Here is a 20,720-nt window from a genome sequence, read left to right as displayed (position 1 = left end):
ACCCTATAAACAAAAACTTAACTTCTCTTCTCAATCATTGTCTCGTTCCATATAACACTAAAATCTCTGAAAATTGCTAGGACGGTGGAGGAAGGGATCAAATGCGCAAACAACACGAAATACGGCCTTGCAGCAGGAATAGTAAGCCAAGACATAGACTTGATCAACACGGTTTCAAGGTCAATCAAAGCTGGAATCATTTGGGTTAACTGCTACTTCGGGTTTGATCTTGACTGTCCTTACGGTGGCTACAAGATGAGTGGCAATTGTCGTGAAAGCGGCTTGGACGCTCTCGACAACTTTCTACAAACCAAATCCGTCGTTATGCCTCTTCACAATTCCCCTTGGATGTAACAAAATTGTTTATAACAAAGAGCAAACTTAAGGAATCAAACAATAATAAATCAAGCTTTGCACTTTTTTCTTTACGTTTTTTTTTTTTTTTTTTGGTGTCAAACTATAATAATACTGTTGTTTATACTTTCACTAGATTAAGCCCGCGTATTAACGCGGATATAAGAAATATATGTGAAATTTTAAGTTGTATTCAAATGTTAATTTTTTTTTTTAACCCATACTACATCTTGTAATACAATTTCTTTGTATATTATTACATGATAATAAAATTATATTTTAATTCTATGCAATCAATCCCAATGAGTAACATTTATAATTTTCATATCAAAAAAATGTGCATTATATCAAATTTATATATTACTTAATATTTTTTTTAACTAAAAAATAATAAAACATAATTCTCAAAGAAATAACTGAAAACTAATTTTATCTCATATTTGAAAAAGTAACAATATCTTAAATATATTTGTTTCATATTTTGTAATCTCATACGTAATAATTTTACCACTTGTCCAACTAATTTTAAATAAAATTATACTAACGTTATCATAAATTAATCAAAAATTCAAAGATGTTATTATGAGAGAAATTATTTGAGTATCTACAATCCTTTTTTCTTTTAGAATTAATAATTGACAGTATAATTTATTTAATTATGGTATTATAGTAATTAATTGTATAATTTTCTTAATTCTTTTTCTTATAGAATTAGTAATTTAAAATTAGAATTAGTATTATTTCTATATATATATATGAACTATCTTTTATATTTCATAAATTGTTTAAATTTTTAATTTCTTATAATTTACAAACATATAAAATAAAGTTTTTGTATAACACATGAGCAAATATTTAATTGTTAATATTGACATGTGTCGCAATCACATGAGTTACTAGCTTTGAAAACTAATGCTTATATGATAACATAATATTGAATATGTTATCAAATCATTCACCGATTGAAAAACTTAAGGAAATTATATTAATTTATGATTTTGATTATCTTATTTTCTTATATTATGTTAATAACTAATTTTAACATTTTTTTTTCAGCATCACAAATTTTAACACATTAAACCTTTTTATACTTTATTCACTTTTTTGTATAAATTTCTTTTTTACTGTATGATTATAATAAATAATAATTACAAATATTTTCCTTATTAATTGTACATATTTTCCTATTGAAGTTAGTAATTTAATATATAAATTTTCTATTAGAATTAGTGATATAATATATTACTTTTGGTTTTATATATTTTTTAAAAAATATTAGTTCTAATCCTTTTATTTTTAGAATTTTTTAATATTCCTAATAGTTATTAAATAAATTTTCTTTTCACACATATCAAAATATAATCGATATACTTGACGCATGTCACAACTATATGAATTACTAACTTTTAAAACTAAGATTTATATAATAAGATTACATTTATTACCAAACAAAAACAACAGTTTTTTTTTTTGTTTTTACTTTTTTACACTAGCAAAATACTAAAAAAATAAAACGACAGCGTTTAATCATTTCCCAGTTTTGCCCCTAAGTTTAACACCAAGAACCTTCTCCATCTTCGCAAGCACGGCTTGGTTCGGAACAGCTTTACCATTCTCATATTCCTGAACCACCTGAATCCGTTCATTGATCTGTTTCGCCAGATCCGATTGCGACATCTTCTTCTCCAATCTCGCCTTCTGTATCATCAACCTCACCTCCGCTTTCACACGATCCATCGCCGCAGGCTCTGTTTCTTCCTCAAGCTTCCTCGTGTTAATCACCGGGACCGCCGTCGATTTCCCCTTTTTGTTCGAACCGGCATCGAATTTCTTAACCGTTTGAACCGCTACGCCGCTTCTTAAGGCCGCGTTAACCGCTTTTGGATCGCGTAGGTCTTGGCTCTTTTGTTTTGATTTGTGGAGAACCACTGGTTCCCAGTCTTGAGTCACTGCTCCTGGGTATCTGCTCGGCATTTTTTCGTCGCTGATTGAGAAGTAGAACAAGGTGAACGATGAAGATGATGATGATGATGAGATGAGGAGAGGATTGTGAGATTTTTTATAGACGAAGAAGATTAGTTTCTGGAGAATTCGATCATCTTTTTTTCTTTCTCCATGTTCGTCTCTGGAACGTTATTAAGAGATGAGCTGACGTGTCATCATCTTATTTGATGTAATTCGTATGACGTGGCATTAACAAAGTTGGATTCCGATACACCAAATTATCTGATTGGTTGGTTTTCTTATAAGTTATAATAACTGTAATTTAGCTAACCAAAATTTTATCAAAACCAAACCATTTTGTTTGGTATAGTTGAATCGTGATTTAATTTCGGGTCTCGTGATAACCGAACCGAATTGACACGAATATCAATGCCTATCCAACGGTACACAGTAATAGAAGAGAATCAGACGGTCATCAAAGCTTCAAAGAGTGAACAGTCTAACAAAAAAAAGTAGCCCTGAGGAAGTGAGTGACGTTTCTTCCATTTCTACGACGGGAGGCGAAACATTTTGGCGCCAATCTTTACCCCCTTCTCGATTACGTCTCTAAGCTCAAAACATCGTTTCTCGCTTTCTCTCTCTCTCGCACACAGTTCCAAAATGCAGCGTCAGAGATCGATTTTGTCTTTCTTTCAAAAACCGTCGAGTACTCAGGGTTTGGTTTCCGGCAATGCTACTAGTGGCGGCGGCGGCGGAGGAGGATCGCGATTTACTGTGAAGGAAGGGGATGGTAAAGGTGACGCTTCGGTACACTCTGCTGTATCGAAATCGGTGGATGAGGTTAAAGGAACGGATACTCCGCCGGAGAAGGTTCCGCGTCGTGTCTTGCCGTCCGGATTTAAGGCGGCGGAATCCGTCGCCGGAAGTGGAGCTTCGTCGCTGTTCACTAATATCATGCATAAGTTTGTGATGGTCGATGATCGAGATTGTTCTGGAGCAAGGTACTAATCTTCGTTTTCTCTTATCTTTGAATCATTAGCTAGAGAGAGATCTTTTGCCTCTGTAAATAGTAGTATTGTAATGTGTTTGTCAATGTGGAGATTTTGATTACTGCCTTGGATCATTGTTTGAAATGTTACAGGAGCCGAGAACATGTTGTTCCGCTTCATGATTCGTCCGTATGTGTGAAGAAGGATGACAATGTTTTTCCTGAATTTCGTTCCAATAATGGTCAGTCTCAAGAAAGAAGCCATGCTTTTAGCTTCAGTGGGAGAGCTGATATTAGATCAGTAGAAGATATAGGAGTTGATGATGATGTTCCTGGTCCAGAAACTCCAGGGATGCGTCCAAGTGTTTCTCGTTTGAAGCGAGTTTTGGAGGATGGAATGACTTCTAAGGAGAATAAGGTCCCAGTATTGGATTCTAACAAAAGGCTGAAATTGCTTCAAGATCCGGTTTGTGGAGAGAAGAAAGAAGTAAAGGAAGGAACCAAATTTGAATGGCTTGAGCCTTCTCGAATCAGGGACGCTAACAGACGACGGCCTGATGATCCCCTTTACGACAGGAAGACCCTATACATACCACCTGATGTTTTCAAGAAAATGTCTGCATCGCAAAAGCAATATTGGAGTGTCAAGAGTGAATATATGGATATTGTCCTGTTCTTTAAAGTGGTTAGTGGATATCAATCTTGTGTTCAATTCATTTCCTGAATGCGATTCGGTCACTACGCCTCTGCATAACATTATGTTCTTCTCAGGGAAAATTTTATGAGCTGTATGAGCTAGATGCAGAATTAGGTCACAAGGAGCTTGACTGGAAGATGACCATGAGCGGCGTGGGAAAATGCAGACAGGTAAATTATTGAAACAACTGGCCTGCTTGAATTATTGTATCTATGAATTCTGACTCCCCCTTTTGTATCAGGTCGGTATCTCTGAAAGTGGGATAGATGAGGCTGTGCAAAAGCTATTAGCCCGTGGGTAAGGGAACCATCACACTTTATGGAATATGTTTACTGCTGTTAAGATTTGGAAAAAAATAAACAGAAATCACTTCAGCCATCATCAGTTAGGATTCTGAGAACCTAGGATGTTTTCTTCTTCGTTATCATTTATAAGAAGTCTTCTCATGGAGGAGTAACAAGCAAATGTTGCACAATATTTGTGTGCTCAGCCAACCTTTGCTAGTTCATTATAGCAACAGTTATAGATGATACATGTTTACTTGTATGTGGTACACTCATTTGTGTTGAAACTGGATAGTTATACATGCTTCGAATGGAAACTAGCTTGCAGGTTCGTATGTTTTCCTATTCCACTGATTATGTATTGACACACTCACTCGTTGTTTCTTTTGAAAGATATAAAGTTGGACGAATCGAGCAGCTAGAAACATCTGACCAAGCAAAAGCCAGAGGTGCTAATACTGTAAGTTTTCTTGGGACAGGTCACGATGGTGTTGCAGATTCTTCTTTATCGTTTCTTTTTCTGTATGCTATTTCTATGCCGTAATTAACACAATTGCTATTCTGGTCTGATTATCAGATAATTCTAAGGAAGCTAGTTCAGGTATTAACTCCATCAACAGCAAGCGAGGGTAGCATCGGGCCTGATGCCGTCCATCTTCTTGCTATAAAAGAGGTTTGTTATTTATCTTATATGTTAAGGTCATTCGACTCGTGGAAAATCACACTCTTCTTTAGCAATCTTCCAACAAGAAGTGTACGGATTTGGGATCGGAAATTCAAGATTTGCTGCTTTGTTTATATACAAGAGGTTCCCTTGAAATTTTTTTGTAACCTGCAGACTATCTGTTTAAGAATCTTTAATGTGAAAGAGTCAATCTATTTTTACTGAATTTCCTACTTTCTCACAATGATCATAGTTTGCAATTGCATGTCAAGTAGTCTCATTCCTTGTTACTGCATCCCCCTCTATCTATAATGACAGTTATCTGTGTTGTGTTTGTCTTGCGTACCGGAGAAAATGATAGATGATCAAGCCTTACATTGCCATGATAAAAGTAGCCTTTCGTTTCATTCCTAATGGTTTGATGTCAATTTTTCTTCTGAATCTTGATTTTAGATCAAAATGGAGCTAGAAAAGTGTTCAACTGTGTACGGATTTGCTTTTGTTGACTGTGCTGCCTTGAGGTTTTGGGTTGGCTCCATCAGCGATGATGCATCATGTGCTGCTCTTGGAGCTTTATTGATGCAGGTAAGCAAGTGTGTTCTGTATTTTAGCTGTACCATGTGACTTCGTGTGCATATATTTGGTTTGTAGGAACTAATTATGTATCACCATTTGTTTTTTTTCCCAGGTTTCTCCAAAGGAAGTGGTATATGACAGTAAAGGTAAACTGATTGTATAGCTAGTTGTTTTGTCAAACAGAATTTAAGGTGAATGACTCTGGTTAATTTAAGTGCATAAATGTTTAAATATTGCAGGGCTATCAAGAGAAGCCCAAAAGGCTCTAAGGAAATATACATTGACAGGTACTCTGTCAGTAGGAAACCTAACTGAAATTTTAGGAAAACATGTGTTATGAACCTCTTTTATTGCTTGTGAATTAAGAAGGATAGAAAGCTTAGCTCCCTCTTAACCCCTTTTATTGTCCTTTTATTAATTGATAGAGACCATTATATAGGTTTCATACAACTTAATCATAACCCTAATGCATAAAGGAATCTACTCTAACGTATAAAAGATATTATGAAAACCAAACTCATAAATAAACCACTAATTAATTATAATGTCCTAATCATATCCTAATCAACTTAACCATAGTCTTGTATCAACATGCTCATACTAGATCATCATGTAGTCTCGGTGTGCAGATCCGTGCATGAAAATCTGTCTTCTTTTAGCTGCTCACCCAATGATAAATATCTTGAACATTACTAATGCATCTGATGTTTATGTTTCAATTTAATAGGGTCTACGGCGGTACAGTTGGCTCCAGTACCACAAGTGATGGGAGATACGGATGCTGCTGGAGTTAGAAATATAATAGAATCTAAGGGATACTTTAAAGCTTCTTCTGAATCATGGAACTGTGCTGTTGGTGGTCTAAATGAATGTGATGTTGCCCTTAGTGCCCTTGGAGAGTTAATTACTCATCTGTCTAGGCTAAAGGTGTGTTGGCTTGGTTAGTTTTTGCTTTTCACAAGTTAAGAAAAGGAACTCTTCATAACTTACCGTTTCTATCGTCTTGCAGCTAGAAGATGTACTTAAACATGGGGATATTTATCCGTACCAAGTTTATAGGGGTTGTCTCAGAATTGATGGCCAGACGATGGTAAATCTTGAGATATTTAACAATAGCTGTGATGGTGGTCCTTCAGGCAAGTGCATCTCCAAATATTCTAAACTTGGTAGTTGGTACCGATCTCCAGTAAGTAATAGCTGATTTGTGTTTACCTCTGCAGGGACCTTGTACAAATATCTTGATAACTGTGTTAGCCCAACTGGTAAGCGGCTCTTAAGGAATTGGATCTGCCATCCACTTAAAGATGTAGTAAGCATCAATAAACGGCTTGATGTAGTTGAGGAGCTCACAGCAAACTCAGAAATTATTGAAATCACTGGCCAGTATCTCCGTAAACTTCCAGACTTAGAAAGACTCCTCGGACGCATTAAGTCTAGCGTTCAATCATCAACCTCTGTTTTCCCTGCTCTTCTGGGGAAAAAAGTGCTGAAACAACGAGTAAGTATGCATCACATGTTTTTTAAGTAATGCCTTCCATGATTTGTTAGGGATTAAGCATTACGAGTCTAGCTTCTATTGCAATATGTCTGGTTAACGATGACATTTCACTACACTCATTGCACTGCAGGTTAAAGCATTCGGGCAAATTGTGAAAGGGCTCAGAAGTGGAATTGATTTGTTGTTGGCTCTACAGAAGGAATCAAATATGATGATTTTGCTTTGTAAACTCTGTAAACTTCCTGTATTAGTTGGAAAAAGTGGGCTAGAGCTATTCCTTTCTCAATTCGAAGCAGCCATAGATAGCGACTTTCCAAATTATCAGGTGCACATCTATCTTGCATATTCATATTTGGCAAATAAATGACTGTCACTGCTCAAAGACATGCTTCCATGCTCAATAGCCTTAATCGACGTTCATTTATTCTTAAATTTGCTTCAGCATGTGCATTTATTAGCAGATAAAGTTGTATAGCTTGTTAGTTGTTAGTTTGTTCATACTGTTAATATCATGTGCATATGGCTTAGATCTGAACCCACAGCCCGGGGGTTACTAAAAGAATTTGCTTTTTGTTCCTGTTTTTTTTTTTGGAATACGAGTTCAGTTTGGTATATGGTTGGATATGTATCTAACTTGCACTTACTAATCTTGTATCAGAACCAAGATATGACAGAAGAGAATGCTGAAACTCTCACAGTGCTTATTGAATTATTTATCGAAAGAGCCACTCAATGGTCTGAGGTTATTCACACCATAAGCTGCCTAGATGTCCTGAGATCTTTTGCAGTCACTGCAAGTCTCTCTGCTGGAAGCATGGCCCGACCTGTTATTTTTCCTGATTCAAATCAGAATCAGGAAATACCAGGGCCAATACTTAAAATCCAAGGACTATGGCATCCATTTGCAGTTGCAGCTGATGGTCAATTGCCTGTTCCAAATGATATACTCCTTGGTGAGGCTAGAAACAGCAGCAACAGCATTCATCCTCGGTCGTTGTTACTGACAGGACCTAACATGGGTGGAAAATCAACTCTTCTGCGTGCAACATGTCTTGCCGTTATCTTTGCCCAAGTTTGTACACACACTTGTTTCATAAATCACTGTTTTTTTCTCTTCAAGCAACCATTTTCTATATATGACAATAAGTTCTTTTTTCATGTGCAGCTTGGTTGTTATGTGCCTTGTGAGACATGTGAACTCTCCCTTGTGGATACTATCTTCACAAGGCTTGGCGCATCTGATAGAATCATGACTGGAGAGAGTAAGTTTGTTTTCACAAATTACTTCTTGCTCAGTTATGCGGATTGGTGTTTGAGTTGAAATAACTGGTTTTTCTTTTTGTAGGTACCTTCTTGGTAGAATGCACTGAGACAGCGTCAGTTCTTCAGAATGCAACTCAGAATTCACTAGTAATCCTTGACGAACTGGGCAGAGGAACTAGTACTTTCGATGGATACGCCATTGCATACTCGGTAACCTTATCTTCTCCTTCATCCAATACTCGTTGATTCAACAAAAACATGCAAATCATTTTGCTGAAACTTGTCAAATTATATATCAGGTTTTTCGTCACCTGGTAGAGAAAGTCCAATGCCGGATGCTGTTTGCAACACATTACCACCCTCTCACCAAGGAATTCGCGTCTCACCCACGTGTCACCTCAAAACACATGGCTTGCGCATTCAAATCAAGATCTGATCAAGAACTACGTGGCGGCTGTGACCAAGACCTAGTGTTCTTGTACCGTTTAACCGAGGGAGCTTGTCCTGAGAGCTACGGACTTCAAGTAGCCCTCATGGCTGGAATACCAAACCAAGTGGTTGAGACAGCATCGGACGCTGCTCAAGCCATGAAGAGATCAATTGGGGAAAACTTCAAGTCAAGTGAGCTAAGGTCTGAGTTCTCAAGTCTGCATGAAGAATGGCTCAAGACATTGGTGGATATTTCTCGAACATCCCACAACGACAACACCGTTGTCGAAGATGACCATGACATGTTGGTTTGCTTATGGCATGAGCTTAAATCTTCTTACTGTGTTGCCCAAGTGAAGGCGGATAACCTAACACCTCTCTCTATCTGAAGCTCGTTAAGTTTACTGATGTTTCGTCCTCTTGAAAAATGCTTAAATATCAAATTTATTTTCACCAGTAGAACAAGAGTACAAATGAATCTGCCAGTTTGGCTATGACTAGTAAACAAGACAGAACCCTTCCTAACCAAACAGCTTCAAGTAAATCCCACTTCTATTCTTAAACACGTGTAATCATAAACTGTATCTTCTAGATGTGGAAATGTATTAACGCTTTGATTTAAGGGAAGTTGCAAATAAATAAGCTAAATTAATAAAGTCGCAAAGACTAAACACAAATTACAAAACTCATCAATTCTGAATTCCCCAAAACGAAAAAAAGAAAAAGAAAAAACAGAACCCTTTGCATCTAAAACAACAACACAAGCTACATAGTTTTATAACTTTATTCATCACTGAGGTTCACATCAGAATTATTCTCCATTTCCTCATCTTCACTCTCATCATCACCACGATGATAGTTCTCTTCCTCTTCACGTAGCCTAGCAATCTCACTCTGAGCTCGATCCACAATCTGTTTCTTCTGCAACTCCAAATCTTTCTGAAAATCAGCTCTCATCTTCTCCAACTCCTTCATTTGATCCTTCTTACTCTTCTCCATCTTCTCATAAACCTTCCCAAACCTCTCAACGGAATCCGCCAACATCTTATACGAAGCAGCGTCATTAAACTTCTTCCTCTCGTAATCAACCTCATCTTCCTCATCCTCCTCCTCTTCAGAATCACCAGGACTATCCATCATCTCATCAAACCCGTTCGACTTATCCAAATACACCTTAGTGTTCATAAACACAAACTCACCCGAATCAACACCACAAGCTAAACCTAAATCCGACTTGGGAGAAACACAAAGCAACATATCCAACTTGTTAAAAAACGCCCATTTACTCGAACCTAAACCAGATTTCTCAACCTTAATCTTCTCTTTCCTATACTTCCTCTTCAAGTTATCAATCATTCTCCTACATTGTGTCTCGGACTTCTCCATCCTAAGCTCCTCACTCACTTTCTCAGCTACTTCATTCCAATCTTCGTTCCTCAAACTCCTCCTACCCAATTGCAAAAACCTATCCCCCCAAATCTCAAGCAACACAAAAGCTTCTTGCTCTCTCCAGTCATACCCAACTTTCCCATCGCTTGGTCCAGCAAAATCGTAACCAGAAGCCACAGGTTTGTTTGGTTTCTGCCTCTTCTGAAACCTCTCATTCCCACGACTGTAACCTCCTCCTCCTTGTGGCTCTTCCTCGTCTCCATCGACTTCATCTTCGTCTTCTTCTTCATGGTAATACGCGTGACGCTTAGGAATGGGTCTACTATACATAGGATGACTCTGTCGATTCAAAGAGTAAAACTTTTTTGGGTACCCTGTTTCATCTTCGCTGTCACCCATCTTTTGAGCAAAACCCAGAAAAAAATGAGAGCTAAAGAAAAGAAGAGAGATGAGATCTAGGGTTTCAAATCGGAGAGATCTAGGGTTTCAAATTACCTGATTGTTTTTTTTTCGATCATCGGAGAAAGATCTTGGAGAGTTTAGCTTTGAGGAAGGAGAAGAGGTAGAAGAAAGTGATGATGAGTTTTATTAACCATGGCCGTGTCTAGGGTTAGAGATTTGCATATTGGAGCCGGGTCGGAGTAGGAAAGCTACCACCACCGGTGAAAACATTGCTTCAGCCAGCGACGGAGTTTTTGTCGCGGCGTTCGGTTGGACCAATCCAATCCATTAGGATCAATTTGGGCTAATTTCAAAAATTTATGAATAGCATTAATAAGGCCCATAGGCCTTGTTTGAATCTAATTTTTATAGCTTTGCTTTGGTGTCGGTTAACTTATTTAGTTATGAGTTTATGACTAATGGATTTGGAATACGAAAATTGTTTGCCTAAACATGGATCAATGTTGTAATAAATTTGGTTAATTTTTTTTAAATAGATGTTTACTTTTCCAAATATAAATAAGTTTTTTTTTTGATATTTAGCTTATATTGGATAATTTGTTGTTTGGTATATTTTTTTTGGTCAACTTTATTTGGTATTTTTGAGTATAAATTTATAACTAATAATTTCGGATATATATAATTTTATTTCAAGTTTTCGAGCGTCTTTTTCAGTTTTTTGGTGCGGATAATTAAAATAAAAACATTTAGAATCGGTTCGAATTTATGACTATTCTGTTTGATACCAAAACCAGATTTTGGTACGATTGTGGTTCTGGTTTTGCATTTTGGGTTTTTATACCCAAACCTAATTAAGGTCCTGATTGGTAAGCTACTTTTAATACTTTAAAAATGTTTAAATTTTTGACAGCCAATTTTTTGCCAAACAGACTTTTTTGGCTTTTAATTTTTTTAAAGTTTCGAAAGTAACTTTTTTTTCTCTTCCTTGTTTTACCTTTTTTTTAAGCGTCAAAAACCAGACTTTAAAACTAAAGATTTTTCAAAGCATTCTTTTTTTCACTCTTTTATATATAAAATCTCTCCAAAAGTATATATAAATATTATACATATTTTAATAGAAGAGTTTATGAAATTCATAATTAATAGAGAATAATAAAATTTATTATTAATAAAATTTATTTTGTCATTAAAATGTTATATAAATTATTTTCTGACATAATATATATTTATTATTAATATTTATAATAATAATAAAAATAACAGCTACAACATTAAAAGTTGTAGGTAAACAATCAGATTCTAACAGTTAAAGTTTCTACAATCAAAACATCAACAGCCAAATTCTCTGCAGCTAAAATTTTAAAATCAAAATCTTTAGAGCCAAAAGTAAAAGCCGTTACCAATCACGGCCTAAATCTTCTATGTTTGCTTTTTATAAATGTGTCTAGTCGGAAAGTCCATGTGGTGGTGTTTTTACTGATCACGCGAGTTTAATAAGCTGCATTATGATTCATTTCTTTTCGAAAAGTGAAAAGTTCATCTAAACAGTAATTCATTAACTGACACTAAAACTATGTAACGTATAAATTATAAGATTGAAATCATATTTTTCTATTTGAGTGGACTAATAAGGAAATGCCAGAACTCTTTAATTAATACAGTACTATATGTTTTTTTAGTATAAATAAATGAGAATTTGTGCTTATTGCCAATGAAAATGTCGACCACGCTTCAACGTTGGTGGGCAATTATTATGCATCAGAAAGGAAGTTAGTATAACCTTAATTGTGGAAATGATGGTAGTGCTAATTAGTATCATAAATAATTCCAACGAATTATCTACTTTTGTTGCATGATTGCATCCTATATCAAATAACTAACACTAGTTTCGTACAGTTACATTCAAAGTGGATAAATATTGTGTAAATATAACGAAATAAACATTTAAAAGACGAAAAAAATGAATTGTGTGAACTTTTTTTTTTTTTTTTTTTGTGTGCAAATGAATCGTGTGACCTAATTAAGAACTTATTTTAAAAATTAAGAGTTAGGCCATTGATATGAACAGATTTAGGTTTAGTATATGAATCGGTCACAAGCTTCCAGGGAAATTTTATATGAATCGATTAACTCGGTCATTCCCATATTGACATAAGTGAAGATTAATTCCTGCTTTTAGGACGACACAAGTAAATAATATCAAATTAAAAAAAAAAAAAAAAGATTTGGTACTTGAGTTGAGTTGGCATTGTGGACTTTAAACTTCATTTGCATCTCATTAACATGTAATCCCCAGTTTTATTATTCGACTTAATTATAATTAAACCTAGATGATTGACCTGTTTAACTGTTTTGTGTGGGTAGATGCACCAATACATTTCAATGATTATAAAAGTTTAGTTTTGGTCCTTTACATTTTAAATTCGAAAAATTCAACAGCTTCAAATTTTTTAAGTAAATACAATTTTTGCTGTAAATGAAAAATTATAGCATATAAAAGATATACGTTGACTGATTGTTAAAACGAATTTAAACAACAGTTAGAATATCAATTTTTATCTATCGAAAAAAAAGAAAACTACAGTAGGAGTCCGAGCTTGGTCCTGATGGGGCAGGTTCGCATTTGCATATGGCAAGTGTGTGATGAGAAGTGGACGCATTGTGTTGCACCAATCCCGAGGATAAACTTACCTGAGATCATTAAGGCCATTGACGATGGTGACAGGATGAAAGTGTTGTCACGCCTTCTTATGATGCTGATAGTATTATCCAATGATACTTATGGGTAATGGTTTTGAGATTTGATCGTATCTTACAATCTCCATAGATAAATCTGTGCATAAGACCAAATTACAAATTACAAAGTATCTTACAAACTCAGCTGCATATATTTTCTTGAAGGTTCCTAATATAAACATAGCGGCCTGCTGGGCTTAATTACTCCACAAGTCACAACTAATAAATCTGTGCATAAGACCAAATTACAAAGTATTATCAGTTTTTCACTCACTAAATCTTTTTCTCATCCGTCTACACAAAGCAAAATCGACCAATTATTTTTGGATTTTTTTTTTTTTTTTGCTTCAATCCTATTGGATTTCTATTTTTTTTTCTTTGTCTTTCTCTCATCTAAGAGCTCATGTGAAAGGTGTATAAAAAGAAGAAAACTAACATTCGTTATTATATGAGTCCTAAATATTTTGATAAACTAACGAAAAATTCAAGTTTTGAATTTACTAGATAACTTCGTGATGAAAACTCTTAGCACTTTAGTTTTATCGGTTATTCAAATACAATCAATTAGACAGTTTCACAATAACTTTTTTGCAAACTATAGTCTATCTTTAAAATATTTTTTTTAGCTAACTAGTTTAAGTTTAATTTTTCATTTGCATTTCGTTTACAAATAAAATAACATTCTAGTTATGAATAGTTTGAGTTATTTGACGACATACAATTTGTTAAGGTTTTAATATTTTCATAAATATCTAATTATTGGAAGATAAAAATAGTTTAAAATTTCAAAAATCTAACTATTGAAAAATAAAAATAAAGATAAATTCTAATTTACAAATATTTTTTTGTATAAACCTTTTTGCAAATCACACAATCAAACGGTCTAGCTTTCTCCATAATAATATACTATAATAATGTCAAGTAACGGTCCCTTTTAGGCGCCTAGCGGATGGATACCTTGGTACGTAGAAGAAGAGTTCTGCTAAGCCAATCGTAATACATGGCACGAGATAATCAATGACGTGAAAATAAAAACGAAATGAACCTAGCATTTATGGTTGGAAGGTCGCTTCCGGGACATAAGTGTGTAAACCGGTGAGAGAGTCAAATGAGTGATCGTAAAACCGTTACGAAGCTTCCACAAAGTCTACACAACAATCTCCATCAACGCGTTATGAGTGGGTTTACGTTCGCTCACTCACTCCAATGCCAACCAGTTTACTTTCACCAATTTTTTTGTCTTTAGTCTTTACTTTCAGTCAGCATTTAATTTCTTAATCTTTTTATTTATTGATTTGACAAATATATAGTCCAAGAAAAAGGTATCTTCGTTGTTGAAGATGCGCTGTTCCGATTTTTTTTCGTAAAGAAAATAGAATCTTGTGTAAAAAAAAAAAAATAGAACCAAATTTTTTCTTTTTTAAAATAGAACATAATTTATTTTATTTACATGAGTTGCGAAATAGAAAAGAGTTATTCGATGGTGAAAGGAAAAATTAGTTAGAAAATACTGCATGTATATATTCACTAATTAATTAAGTTAACAAAATGGAGCTTCATTAAAGAGACGATCATTCAATTCTGCATGTTTGTGAAACATACTAATTTTTATTTCTTCTATTCATTTCTTGCAGCAACATGCACATACGTTTCATTTGTTATATATAACGCCCTACTACTTTTTTTTTCTAACTACTAACGAGGTAGTGAATGGTGATGGATTTGTGATGAGAATTATATTATTTTCTTCCATGCACGAAAGTAAGGGAGATGCTGCATATGTGTTTATAGAGGAAGAACATATACTATGCAAACTTAACCTTTTTTTAATGCAAATTTAACCTACTTTCTTTATATAATAAGATAAATACAAATATGAAGGAAATATTCACAAAAAAATTTATGATATTTAGAGTACTATATATGAGAAACATAGTACTCTAAAAAGGGAGATAGCTAGAGTACTTATTTTCTTATTGTTAATAGTAATGAATTAGTAAAAGGAAAGGTTTGTTGGCTTCTTATCCATTACAAGATCCTGGTACTGGTGAATGTGTATATTTTGATAATTGATCCGCTATTTGATTTTCCATTCGGAAAGGGTGAACGCATAAGACTATGTCGAATTGTCTAGAGTGTTTGAAATTCATGTGTAGTACTTAGGGAATCTCATAGAATCTATATATGTGAATGTGAAAACAGTTTAAAAACAAAATAGATTCATGTTCAAATGAGCTTATATATTGAGATAAAAAATCTAAAACTGAAAATAAAATGGTTCATTGAGCCTTATTCAGTTATTGTGTAAGAAATGTAAAAGACGAAAATACTTGTTTTTTTGACAATAGACGAAAAGACTTTAGGTTGTCACCAATTGACATTCATTGAGCTTTAGATTTTTTATCTCAATGGGTATTATACCTATAGTTTCCAAATATATACGAAACATACAAATCTGATAAGACAATCGAAAATTACTTTATTATTGTAGTATATGGTTTATTCTAGATCCTCCATACTAATAAGCTCTTTCATCAATAACTGATTTTTGGAGCAAAACTAATATATTTTCAATATATTGTAACAAGAGCTGAATAAGTACTTGTATTAATTCGTTCATATGGAGACACGAGCTCGTGAGTAAGTGAAACTTGCATTATTCATGGGACCTTTTTGGCCCACAACAAAAGTGTTAGAATACAAAATTTGTGTGTTTGGACTATGGAACGATCGAGATATATATGTACTTCTTTAACTAATTTGAATGTTTTATATATACGTTCCGACTCAGTCTAGGTGTTCTAAATTCCTCCACATTGTTTTCAACATAAAAAAAAAAGCATATGAAAAACAAATTCAAAATCTATGTTCTAACTCCTTTTGGCACCAAAAAATGTATCTCCTTTAGATCATTCATCAGCTATTGTACCCAAAGTTAGTGTTAACAATATGATTAATCAAATGATAGGATCATCGAATTTTAAGTTAATAAATTTTAATAGAAGTGGTTATGCAAAAGTAAAAGCATATGTTTATTAAACACTGACTATCTAAAAGAGCGACACATGTCGGCGAGCTCAAAGCCCTCGAACATCCCGCTGGTCTATCTGATATGTAGAAAAATGTCCCCACACGGTTTGCTTCGTTGCGGCAATAACTAAGAAAAAATGCTCCAAAAGCAAATTTAATTAGACAAATAAATCTTTTTTGATTACTACTAAAGGCGATTTGTTTGGTTCTTTTCTTTTTTTTAAACATCTAATCAATGATTAATAAAACCTTTGGTAGTTAGGCTGTTAGGTGTCGCGAATTCTTATAATTTATTAGTACTAATAAACCTTAATGGAGTCGGTTATCAAATAATTTGTATCAATGCTTTTGTAGGATATACAAAATAGAATAAATAAAAAAGATTCGAAAATGTTTCGGTTTTATAATAGTGTTTTGGGGTTTTAAAACAGTGTTTTTCTTTTGTGCCTTTTTTTTTTTTTTTTGAACGAAATGTGCCTATCTTTTATGAATCATAATTCTGCTGACTTGATTCTTTTTTTTAGTGCTCCTTGCCAAAATCATGCCGTGAAATCATAATCACCATACAATATAATAATGCAAAATTTGATAGATTACTAATTTTAAATTTGAAATTTTTTAGGGTAAATCTAGGGTAATAGACATTTATCATTCATTTTTATGATATGTAAATATATATTCCAAGCAGCTACAAAACCAGTAATAAGAAGAGAAGCTAGCACATCTCACTACCTAGCTAGGTAGAAACTAATATAATGAGACAGATCACATCACACAAAGCTCCGGAAACAATACAAACAATACATGAGCAAATTAGTTACCACAACTAGTTGAATACGTTCTATTTTGTGATGCATGATTAAGAACTACAAAACTAATCCAAATTTAAGGTACTACACTCAACATCCTGTTTTTTGTGACCATAGTCGTTGGTTCGTTATGTAGTAAATCTCCAAAATTATGGAAGAACTAACGCATAATGTGAATCATGACAAAATACTGCAAGACTAAATAGATGTCTTCGATTTTATGTCTTTCATTCCAAACTCTTTTAATCACATCATATTATTTTGTTTTATCTCAAAACACGATAGTGATTTGTAGGATCTTAACATGGAAACTGATATTAATGAGTTTCTTTTGTATACACTACACTTAAAAAAAAAAAAAAACCTATATATATACATATAATTTTCTTATCCAAATTAGATTAGTTTTTTGGGTCCGAATTAAACAATATATAAGTATGCAACAATTCTTTCGCAGAAACATTTAATCTTTCAATGTGCATCACTTAGATGGACTAAAGCCATCAATTTATATGAAATTTTTTAATTGGTTTGGTCATGAAAACGATCTAAAAGGAATTATCCACTAATTGCCAATAACCTCTTAGTTATTAACCTAAATCTAAGTGACTAGACACCATACCAACCTTATAATATGGTTTTATATATTCTGATTAACAAAGAACCAAGTGCGTAATAGTTAACTAATTGTTGTTATCCCTTGTCAAGCTCATCTTGTGAATGCACATACGTCCAAAGCAGCCACACTTTGACGTAGAAATAAATCGACATCTTCTGAATAACAATAGTATTAACAATAATAATTTTAAGAAAACAAAGACCTAATAAATAAACCCGTGATCGATCGATAGAGAAAAATTAAATGTTACAAACAAAAATGACAATAAATCAAAACACGATCACAACCGATACGATTCAAGAAATCGTCATGAACCACACCGACTCTTTCCCCCCTTAACCACCTTCTCTACTTTTTAATTTTATTTTTCTGCATTATTATGTAACTGCTTCTTTTATTATATAAGTTTGGAGATATTTAATACTAACAAAAAGAAGAAGTAGGATACACCAAACACTAATTAATTTTAGTATTGACATTATGTCTATTTCCGTGGAATATGTTGATATGGATTTTTCTTTTGTGACATTTTCAAGAAAAATAAAAGAGGCTCAAAAAGCTGGCAAATCGAAATTATCATACCTTTGACCATATATATACCAAATAGTAGTATGAATTAAGATGAAAGCTTAGTGGTGGAAAATGAGAACCACTGATTAATTAAAACACTGAGAAAACAAATAAAGAAAAGCCAAAAACTATGCACAAATAATACTTTTTTTGGTAAAGACATCTTTAGCCCATAATCAGACACTCGTATCTTCTTTTGGGGTATATGTATTTATAATCTCCACACAAAATCAACAAATGCGAAATCTTAAATACCAAAATCCAAAATCTGTCCACAAAACTAAAAAAATATGATTTGATATCAACAATAATACCTTATAGTCTTTAGACATTTATAGTTTCCTCAAATTGATAAAATAAAAAAAAATAATAATAATAAGACAACTTTTTTTTTGTTTGGATGTTACAATTTCACACACTTTAGAAGAAAAAAATTGGGACAGATGGAGGAGGCACTTCTATCTCATTTCTCATTTAACTTACTAAACATTGTGATTTGCTAGCATCTAAAAAGTCTAAACCTTTGTATACTTCCATTGATGTTAAATCCATTTATCTTCTAAAATTAAACCTTTACTTTCTAAAATATGTAGATGGTGACCTACAAATAATTGAAGAAAATATGGTACCACAACTTTAAAAACTTATAAAGTTGATACATATATATATATATATACACACATATCTCACAATGGGCTTATTTATATAAGATTTGGTGAAGAAAGAATACAATAAACTGAGCAGCTTAAGATTGACCCAAAACTTTAAAAAATGAAATTTAAAAAAAAAACAAGTATAACGTATACTTTGCAAACTACGAAGACGCTCCATTCCAAAAGCCAAACTCCACAAATATCGAATTGCTTTTTTTTTTAAATATCTTTCTAAAAAAAAAAACAAAAAAAAAACGAATAAGTGTAGGCCTGTGCTGTGTTTGAGCTGTCTCTCTTTCTCATTTAAAATCCCCACCTCACTCTCTCTCTCTCTCTCTCTCTCTCACAACACAACTCTCAAAAATCCTCTAATTTTATTTTCCCATTTTACCCTTCCTCCTCCTCCGAATTTTCCAAAACCTCTGCGCCACACTCTTAACCTCACCGCAGATGTATCGTATACTGACTACGACGACATGATGAAGCTGAACACCACTCACTCTCTCCTCCTCCTCTTCTTCCTCTTCTCCTTCTCTCATTCTCTCTCAATCTCATCCAATGCTCCTCTCTCTTACAACGAAGTCAGATTCATCCAACGCCGTCAACTTCTCTACTACCGCGACGAGTTCGGCGACCGCGGCGAGAACGTCACCGTAGATCCATCACTAGTCTTCGAGAATCCGAGGCTTCGTAGCGCTTACATAGCTTTACAAGCTTGGAAACAAGCTATCCTCTCTGATCCTAACAACATCACTTTGGATTGGATCGGATCCAATGTCTGTAGCTACACCGGAGTTTTCTGTTCTCGCGCTCTCGATAATCGCCGGATCCGTACCGTCGCCGGAATCGATCTCAACCACGCCGATATCGCTGGGTATTTGCCTGAGGAGCTTGGTTTGTTGACAGATGTGGCTTTGTTTCATGTTAATTCGAATCGTTTCTGTGGTACTGTGCCTCGTAAGTTCAAGCAGCTTAAGCTTTTGTTTGAGCTTGATCTCAGTAACAACAGATTCGCCGGGAAGTTTCCGACGGTGGTTCTTCAGTTACCGTCGTTGAAGTTCTTAGATCTCCGGTTTAATGAGTTCGAAGGAACCGTACCGAAGGAGCTTTTTAGTAAACCTTTAGATGCGATTTTCATTAATCATAACCGGTTCCGGTTTGAGTTACCGGAAAATTTAGGTGATTCTCCGGTTTCGGTTATCGTTCTTGCGAATAATCATTTCCACGGTTGTGTTCCGACGAGTTTGGTTGAGATGAAGAATCTTAATGAGATTATTCTGATGAACAATCATCTGAATTCTTGTTTGCCGGCGGATATCGGAAGGTTGAAGAACGTGACGGTGTTTGATGTTAGTTTTAATGAGCTTGTTGGTCCGTTGCCGAAGAGTGTTGGTGGTTTGGTGGAGGTTGAGCAGTTGAATGTGGCTCATAATTTGTTGTCTGGGAAGATTCCGGCGAGTATTTGTCAGCTTCCCAAGCTTGAGAACTTCACTTATAGTTATAATTTCTTTACTGGTGAAGCTCCTGTGTGTTTGGGGTTGTCTCAGTTTGATGATCGGAGAAATTGTTTGCCGGGGAGACCTGCTCAGAGATCTTCACGGCAATGTTCAGCTTTCTTGTCACGGCCGCCGGTCGATTGTGGATCTTTTAGTTGTGGTCGTTCTGTTTCACCGTCTCCTCCTATTGTAGCATTACCGCCGCCTCCTCCTCCATCGCCACCTTTACCTCCACAAGTCTACTCTCCTCCGCCGTCGCCTCCTGTTTTCTCTCCGCCACCGTCTCCCCCTGTCTTCTCTCCCCCGCCACCTCCGCCAC

General features: G+C 34.6%; 4 protein-coding genes across 4 annotated transcripts in view; 2 read left to right on the top strand and 2 right to left on the bottom strand.

Annotated features, from left to right (window-relative positions):
• On the bottom strand, nucleotides 1,829–2,551 carry LOC104789540 (multiprotein-bridging factor 1c-like). Its single transcript, XM_010515224.2, has one exon. It carries the CDS (start codon nucleotides 2,326–2,328, stop codon nucleotides 1,882–1,884), a length of 447 nt encoding a protein of 148 aa, XP_010513526.1. The 5' UTR covers nucleotides 2,329–2,551; the 3' UTR covers nucleotides 1,829–1,881.
• Nucleotides 2,788–9,197, top strand: LOC104789526 (DNA mismatch repair protein MSH7-like). Its single transcript, XM_010515212.2, has 17 exons — nucleotides 2,788–3,299; nucleotides 3,440–3,971; nucleotides 4,058–4,153; nucleotides 4,225–4,280; nucleotides 4,661–4,727; nucleotides 4,845–4,940; nucleotides 5,385–5,516; nucleotides 5,620–5,653; nucleotides 5,747–5,794; nucleotides 6,235–6,434; nucleotides 6,517–6,643; nucleotides 6,728–7,005; nucleotides 7,136–7,330; nucleotides 7,664–8,077; nucleotides 8,171–8,267; nucleotides 8,351–8,478; nucleotides 8,568–9,197. Exons 1-17 carry the CDS (start codon nucleotides 2,959–2,961, stop codon nucleotides 9,084–9,086), a joined length of 3,360 nt encoding a protein of 1,119 aa, XP_010513514.1. The 5' UTR covers nucleotides 2,788–2,958; the 3' UTR covers nucleotides 9,087–9,197.
• LOC104789532 (trihelix transcription factor ASIL2-like) lies at nucleotides 9,293–10,795 on the bottom strand. The gene is made up of 2 exons (XM_010515217.2): nucleotides 10,582–10,795; nucleotides 9,293–10,485 (listed from the first exon to the last, which is right to left on the bottom strand). Exon 2 carries the CDS (start codon nucleotides 10,483–10,485, stop codon nucleotides 9,481–9,483), a length of 1,005 nt encoding a protein of 334 aa, XP_010513519.1. The 5' UTR covers nucleotides 10,582–10,795; the 3' UTR covers nucleotides 9,293–9,480.
• Nucleotides 19,231–20,720, top strand: part of LOC104789517 (leucine-rich repeat extensin-like protein 4) — a 3,134-nt gene continuing 1,644 nt past the window's right edge. The window contains exon 1 of the mRNA XM_019229760.1: nucleotides 19,231–20,715. Within this exon, the coding sequence (XP_019085305.1) occupies nucleotides 19,382–20,715 (1,334 nt within the window). The 5' untranslated portion in view covers nucleotides 19,231–19,381. The remainder of the gene's footprint in view (nucleotides 20,716–20,720) is intronic.

The sequence above is a fragment of the Camelina sativa genome, chromosome 1, assembly GCF_000633955.1.
Source record: "Camelina sativa cultivar DH55 chromosome 1, Cs, whole genome shotgun sequence".
NCBI classification, from domain to species: domain Eukaryota; kingdom Viridiplantae; phylum Streptophyta; class Magnoliopsida; order Brassicales; family Brassicaceae; genus Camelina; species Camelina sativa.
This window is presented reverse-complemented; position numbering and strand designations above follow the sequence as displayed.

What these genes read in the sequence shown, in the direction of transcription:
- LOC104789540 (XM_010515224.2), bottom strand. Translation starts at nt 2,328, where the DNA reads ATGCCGAGCAGATACCCAGGAGCAGTGACTCAAGACTGGGAACCAGTG.
- LOC104789526 (XM_010515212.2), top strand. Translation starts at nt 2,959, where the DNA reads ATGCAGCGTCAGAGATCGATTTTGTCTTTCTTTCAAAAACCGTCGAGT. An exon ending in CAAAAGCTATTAGCCCGTGG is followed by an intron (nt 4,281 to 4,660) that starts GTAAGGGAACCA and finishes TTCTTTTGAAAG; the next exon opens with ATATAAAGTTGGACGAATCG. An exon ending in TTGGAGCTTTATTGATGCAG is followed by an intron (nt 5,517 to 5,619) that starts GTAAGCAAGTGT and finishes TTTTTTTCCCAG; the next exon opens with GTTTCTCCAAAGGAAGTGGT.
- LOC104789532 (XM_010515217.2), bottom strand. Translation starts at nt 10,485, where the DNA reads ATGGGTGACAGCGAAGATGAAACAGGGTACCCAAAAAAGTTTTACTCT.